The following is a 7,210-nucleotide window of genomic DNA, read 5'->3' on the forward strand; positions in this document are numbered from 1 at the left end:
ACGTTCAATACTTTTTTATCCTCCGTTCAAACGAATTAAGATCAAGACAATTGCTTCTCAAAGAGTTAACACAATTAAAGAAAAAATCTTTATTGAAGGTTATTCCATGTATGGACTAGGTCGTCCTCTATATTTCCGCTAGATTCTGCTGCTGGAAAAGCGCTCCGTCTCTGGTCCATCTTGTCCCATTCATGTTCTATAGGGTTGAGATGTGGATGACATTGAAGCTTACCGAAATTGTTTGTACCCGACAATATTAATCCTACAGTACATAAGGTCTCCTTACACGTATTCCCCACTCTTCCAGTTTGTTTCTGATAATTTGGATAATTAAAGAGACTAATTATTTTTTAATAAGTGCAGAGCAATTGCACGTGCAGATAGGTTCCTTCCACAGTTAAGTTAGTACTTCTTATGTAGTAGCCCTGTTGATGTGTCGTTGCACTACGTGTATACGCCTTGACCATGGGCACTTCCGGTTCTGGTTTGAGTGAATTTCCGGTTATACTCTAGGATGGTTAAGTGGTATTTCTTGAAAATCTAGCAATTTTTAATGATTATAAGGAATACAAGTAAGTTTTGTGCATCTTCCTGACGGTATTTTTAACCGTTTTACATAAAATAAACAAATACAAACGAAGGAAATACAACTTTCCTTTACTACCACCAGCTTGGACCATGTCAACTTCATTTGCACATTGTCTTTCGTACATATACGGCATTTTAAACAAGCTTTTTTTCTGTTTTTACTAAACAACTAAAGATGGAGAATACATGAAAATTCAAATAAATGGAAGATACAACCAAAAACATATGAAACTCGCACTTCATGCTTTTTAACAAAAACAGTCATGGATGAGTAATTACACATTCGATTCCAATTTTTTTGGCCGTAATAGGCAATCATTGAAAAATTAAGTCAAAATTGTGAACAACTCAGTTAGTTAATGTTAAGGTTTTTAAATACTTACAATAATAAAAGTGGGGACTTAGTTCACGCCCCGCCCAAAAATACATGATAATTTTGTTTCCATTTTTATTCAGATGACGCAGCAGCAGGCTGACACGTACAGAGAGGACGTGAGGAAGGAATACAACCTCCTGGTTCATCAAGCTTCCGCCGCAAATATGGTAAACGGAAGTTATTACTTTCATTTCATCTTACGTTTGATGGGAAATGCCAAATGGGGCGGGGGTGGTGTTAAAGGCTCTTTTATTTCTATTGGGGGTTTTCCCTGATATATGCTACTAGCATTGATGACATTTTCCGCCTAATTTTTTTTCTTTGATACCTTTGTCAACGGAAAAAAATATTACATTCATTTCTGAATTCTACCAAACGCATAAATCACATTGTAATAATGAAAAAAAATTTTGGAGTTGTTTTTGAAATGTCTTTATCAGAACATGCAAAGAGGTGAACCAAATCAAAGATTCCTAAGTGATTATTCCACTTTGAATGACATCTACCGGATGTTCGGATACAGTGACGTCATACCCCACTTAGGAATTGATGAGTTACAGAGCAGAGATATCATGAGAGTCGCCTTGTCACGTGCTTCCTCTTTGATCGAAGTCATTAGAACGCTTATGGACGAATGGCTGGCAAAAGCCACCATGACAGGTAGATATCTAATGATTTATCAAATATTTGATAATAAACTTTTTTCATGACTAGCATATGTATTTTAAGACAAAAGATGCTCCAAACTATTTTCTTTACCATAGCTACCGTTTATGCTGTGACAGTATTGGCGAGCGCAGTTCCTTCTTAAAGTCTTCAGTTGTAACTTTGATACACCACAAATGACACATTCTAAACTATGATCTAACTTGACAAAGTAATAGCAACGTTTGCACAAAGACTATTTTTAAAAAAAACTATTGAAGAGAAGTTGCTTTATTTTTGTTAAGCTCTCTGCAAGAAGTTTATTTTCACAATTACTGCAGAATTGTTATTTTCACCATATTTGTTGGTAGGGAAATCTGGGAAAGTTTCTTTAAAATAATATATACTTACAGATAACAGTTCTTGAACTCTTTATCAATAAGCTGAACTGATTTAATCATGATATATTTACTTTATCCTTTTTTTCACAAATTGGTTATAAAATTATTCATTCATGGTTGCAAAATAGACAGAACCTATTTATAATGTAATTTTATCAGAAACTAATGAAGCATTCTACTGGATTCGCCTTCAGATCGAAATATTTGATCGAGAAATGAAGCTGAATCCCTTTATTATATGTCATTTCATGATCTTAAAAAGAAATGAAGCAACCAAATTTTTTTAACCTGCATCCGCTGTACCTTTATCAACAATACGTGTCCTTGTCCTGTGGAAATGTCCATATTATCAAATTACAATTTTTTTTAATGATGAGCTGGTACATGTTGCTTATTATTTACCAACGTGATAAATGTGTCATTTCATGAGATTATAGTAAATGTGAAACCTAGCTAGTATAGCATGAATTGGGAAACATTAACATGTTGGAGTAGATGAAATGTCAGTTACATATACGTTACACATTATGAAGAACAATAAAAACATTTTCCATGTCTTAAAGCATAAAAAAAAAAATACTCAATATTTGAATTTTTTTGCTGCCTAATTTTGTTGCATTTTTCTGACGTCTGTGTAGCCTCACTGTGACGTCACGTTAACACACGTTTCTCCGTGTATATTTCTACGTGTGAGTTTACACGAAAATGGTATTCAAATCAATTTCACTGTAGGCTAACTACAAAAACATAGCTAATGTAAATATTAAAGTATGAATGAAATGAAAACAAAGATTCACATGTAAACTGAAATAAATGCGTTAGATTTTCAGATTTTTAGATGTGTCAGTTTTCACAAGGATATTTATTCTCAAACCTAAAAGAACATTTAACTCTTTTATTAAGGTGATCCTGAGGCGGCCGCCCTTTTGAGTGACATTCTCCGCCATGTTTCTCAGGACAGCAACCCGGATGACCTGTCTCAAATGAGAGAAATACTCTGTAAGTGAGAAATACATGCGTACAGAAATGGACCTACAAAATAAGAGATATCAAATACTTTTTTCTAATATCTTGATCCGGATTTTCCTTTCATGTTACAATTTTATGAATTAATGTTTAACAATTTTTTCCTTCTCCTCATATATATAAAATATCGTTGATAGATCAAAATTTTAAAAAAATCAGTTCAAGATTTAATTTTCTATTTTCATTCTCAGATAATATTTTTCCATTTTTGGTTTTGTTTAATTTACAGATGATATTTTTGCCAATGAGGTTTTGAACAGTCTTGAAAAGCGCCCTCTGGGGGATTATGAGGACACTCAGCTGGATGACACGTCATTTCCGGTATCCTCAGACAGAGTTGACGAGGTCAACAAAGGTCAGGTCCAGAAAACAGAAGAAAAAGAAACAATAAAGGAGAAAGTGAAGTCAAAAGATGGGAAAGACAAAGGTACCTTATTCTTAAACAAAATTTCTGCAAGAAATAAAATGCCATTTAAACAAAACACAAGATGACATTTCATGATTCTGAGAACTGAAATGTCTAGCTGGAATGGTCCTTAGGTTGTAGAGCTCTACAATTCAGTAATCTATCAGTGGATCTAGTTCAGTAATCTATCAGTCGATCTGGACCTTCAGTCACATCTCATTTTACTGAATGGCATATTTTCATCCTGTGAAAAAGAGATATATTCCCCTTTATTTCTAAATTAAAATACAAGAATAAATCTAAAAAAAACTCTATTAAAAACATCGTCACGGAAAGGTCTGGGAAGAGCACTGAATGGCAGATATTTTTTATTCAATTACCTTTGTGTACACTTTTTGTCACTTTTCAATAATTGAATTGCCAAATTTCATCCCGAAAATTTGATCTGCACACCTATATTCCAAGCTTTAAAACTATAGCATATGCTTTAACTCTTGCAAATTCAATTTTGCTCATTATTTCTTTGTCATACAATGGCATGTCTTCACTTGTCTGTCTGTCAAGTAAATTCGATGCGATATGTGTCAATATTTATTGTAAATTTTTATCAATATGCTCATAGATTCTAAAAACACATTTGTTGTGTGTGTGTTGAATTCAAGTTAGAAAGCAAATAACATAAGCTTACCTTGATATTGCCATTTCGGAGCTAAAGAGCTACTACTAACCAACTTTTGATTTTTGCCCTTAGTAATAATTTGTAAATACTGTTCGATAACAGAAAACAACTTTATTTTCTCTTTATTTGCAGAAAACCAAACAACAGAAGAAAAGGGATCAAAAGAAAAGCAGATTAAAATGTAAAAGACGTTAAATGTCTGAGGAAATTACATTCCAGTGTGTAAAACGTATTTATTTGTCAAAATATATTTTATTTATGCCATGCTTAATTGTGTAAGAAAAGAAAAAACTGAAGTTTTAACTTTCACTGTATATAGCCACAAATAGAATATTGCATTATGTGAATTGATAAACATCCAATTATACGTTAAGTTGTATATTTATTGTATCTTGTGAATGGAGCTGTGGTTTTTGAATCTTATTCATTTTTGAGGGATATACTCTGATTTACAAAAAAAAGCAACTTTTTGATCATGAACATGATTATTTTTCGTCACAGAAGCATTTTTTGCGAACAGAAAGGAGGATGAACTAAAATTTTGAATAAGCATTGAAGCAGGATAATAATTGTTGGAAAATGACAAATTTGATTTGTTATAAATGTAAGTCATTTTATACTTTATTTTTATTCAATACCTAAAAGACACGGAAATAAAATTCCAGTTTGCTGCGAGCCTTCGGTTCATTATAAATGTTTTTAACTAAACATAAAATTTGTAAGAATTTTAAGATCGAAAATTTTTCGTAATGTATCAATTTTTGAGTTGTCTTTCCTTCCAATTCAGCAGTTTGAATTTTTTTCCCTCTTGTGATATAAAAATTGTTGAATTGCTTCAATTAGTATTATATTATCGATTGATATGTCTCAGCTATTGCCATATCAGTTACAAACTTATCTCCATAATTGGCTTTTCCCAATTTTGAGCTTTTCATTCTTAGTGGATTTTCAAGCCTCCTAAATGAATATAAAACTCAGATATTTTTTAATGCCTGACTTCAAAATAAAAGATTTCGATAAAATAGATATGGATGTGCAATTTCTCCAAAATGATAAATTTACCTATCGTGTTAAGCTATGAAAAATCCACGGTATTATGTTATTTGTTACCCAGGTACCATGAAATTTTGAAGATATTGGTCTACATTGTCAAATATATATTATGTTGTTGACTTATAGCTTCTTGTTGATTATTTGACTTGTATGCGATAAAAATGTGTTATGCCAAAGTAAAACAATGAAAGAATAACTTTCAATTGGGGTATTTTCTGGTCTTTTTTACCGATTCATGTAAATATTGATCTTTGTATTTTTAAAACTACAGATAATTATCTTAATTGAATTTCGTTACATATATTCTAGAAAATATGTTATCTAAACAGGGTTCACTAAGGTATTTGTTGACATATATAAATTGAACGAAAATTGATTTCTGTATTTTTATACGAAAGACAAAAAAAAAAACTATGTTCTATCATTATTGTTATTACAAAAAAATAATTAAATTTTGTGCCTTTGTTGTTAATTGTCTTTGACATATTCTTAATGAAGGTTTTAATGGATAATATTCTATAAGCGGACAATTTCTTTTTCTTTTTGTGGAAAGAGATGAAACAGGGATGGGATAGAGTTGACTCCCTTTGCACCTAAATGTACGAGGAATGTTCAATAAGTAATGTCCTGAACTGTATGACATACAATACAGATATCATATGACATTAAGCTTGACTTTTTCGCATTATTGAATCTTTAATGAATTTTTAAGAATTTATGTGACCACTTTTCATCACATAATTTCACTGTTAGAAGCTGGAAAACAAGGGCTGTTCCAGACACTGCATGCAAAATGAATGGTAAAGAATAAGTAAACTAGAGTGAAATGAAACGTTTCATGAAAACTGCTGTACAATATTCACTGAAATATGTAACATTTACGGCAACCAGTGTCTGTTTTATAGACAGTTGAGCAGTGGGATTTAGATGATAAAAAAAATATATAATGGGCATCAAAAATGGATACCGTCCTTGTCAACAAAAATTATAACAACTCATGTACTCTTTGCCAATTTTCAACAAATAATCATTGATGATGTATGATTGACTTTAAGACACATATCAAAATTGATAGACATCATTTCGGGAGTAGTTCACACTGTTTTAAAGAAACGTTTGACAGTAAAAACGCTTAATAATTAAATGTCACCAAATGTTTTGGAAAATGAGTGAAAACGACAGCGTGTAAGAGTATCTAAACAATTTTTTATTAATGAAAAATTGTAGTTATCCAAGTTTGCTTGAAATTCAAACAGATAATGAAACTTGAATCTATTGCTTAAAAGCATCGAAACAAAATTTACAATAAGATGTACGAGGGTTGTTCGAAAATTAAAATTGTATGTAAATGGTCTTTCAGTGAAATTTTGCATATACGTTTGACATACACTTAGAATAAATAAAAGCAAAAAATATTTTACAAATATTAAATATTTTTGTACAAGAGTACAAGCAGACAGATTTATATGCAATTTTCTTCGTGGACCCATATAAGAGTGAAAATAATTCAGTTTATGTGTATAAAGCTTTATTTACCATGTTGTGCAACTTTGGAATTTTGATCACAAATACGGAGATAATTAAAAAAATTAGAGAAATCTGCAAAGAACGAAAAAATGGATTTTGACGTCAAAGCAGCAAATCTAAAATTGTGTGTTGCAAAAACTCTTTTCCAGACAGGACGAGCTGCTAAAACAATAACAACGAAAAAAAAATAATGTGTTGGGTTTTTTTTCATTGACATACATTTTTTTTTTTACAATTAATTCAACCAGAGTGAAATCAAAAGAAACGGACAACCATCAGTTATTACATACGATATTAATATCGTTACATTAATCGTTGACCCGCGTTGCATTAATCGGCATTTCATGACAGCATCCTTTCCAAAGGAAAAACCTGCACGCAATACCATGAAAAGTATTAATCGCTTCGCGATCGTTTTACATGCAAAACCATCTCCGGCTGACGTGACGTAAAATAAACTTAAAGTGATGTTTTTTTCCCATAGAAATTACAAATTTTGCATAATTGTT

At 31.5% G+C, this 7,210-nt stretch overlaps 1 protein-coding gene across 1 annotated transcript; it reads left to right on the plus strand.

Annotated features, from left to right (window-relative positions):
• Nucleotides 1-1,044: 1,044 nt before the first annotated feature.
• Nucleotides 1,045-5,646, plus strand: LOC134278330 (uncharacterized). Its single transcript, XM_062760641.1, has 5 exons — nt 1,045-1,131; nt 1,405-1,624; nt 2,914-3,009; nt 3,266-3,463; nt 4,254-5,646. Exons 1-5 carry the CDS (start codon nt 1,045-1,047, stop codon nt 4,304-4,306), a joined length of 654 nt encoding a protein of 217 aa, XP_062616625.1. The 3' UTR covers nt 4,307-5,646.
• The last annotated feature ends 1,564 nt before the right edge of the window (nt 5,647-7,210 follow it).

This window comes from Saccostrea cucullata, unplaced genomic scaffold (assembly GCF_032062105.1).
Source record: "Saccostrea cucullata isolate Sc308-1 unplaced genomic scaffold, CSIRO_AGI_Scuc_v1 ctg2866, whole genome shotgun sequence".
Taxonomy (NCBI): Eukaryota; Metazoa; Mollusca; class Bivalvia; order Ostreida; family Ostreidae; genus Saccostrea; species Saccostrea cuccullata.

Excerpts from the sequence above, each read along its gene's own strand:
- LOC134278330 (XM_062760641.1), top strand. The coding sequence starts at position 1,045 with ATGACGCAGCAGCAGGCTGACACGTACAGAGAGGACGTGAGGAAGGAA. Across the intron at positions 1,625-2,913 it reads GGCAAAAGCCACCATGACAG|GTGATCCTGAGGCGGCCGCC; the intron begins GTAGATATCTAA and ends TCTTTTATTAAG. Across the intron at positions 3,464-4,253 it reads AAAAGATGGGAAAGACAAAG|AAAACCAAACAACAGAAGAA; the intron begins GTACCTTATTCT and ends CTTTATTTGCAG.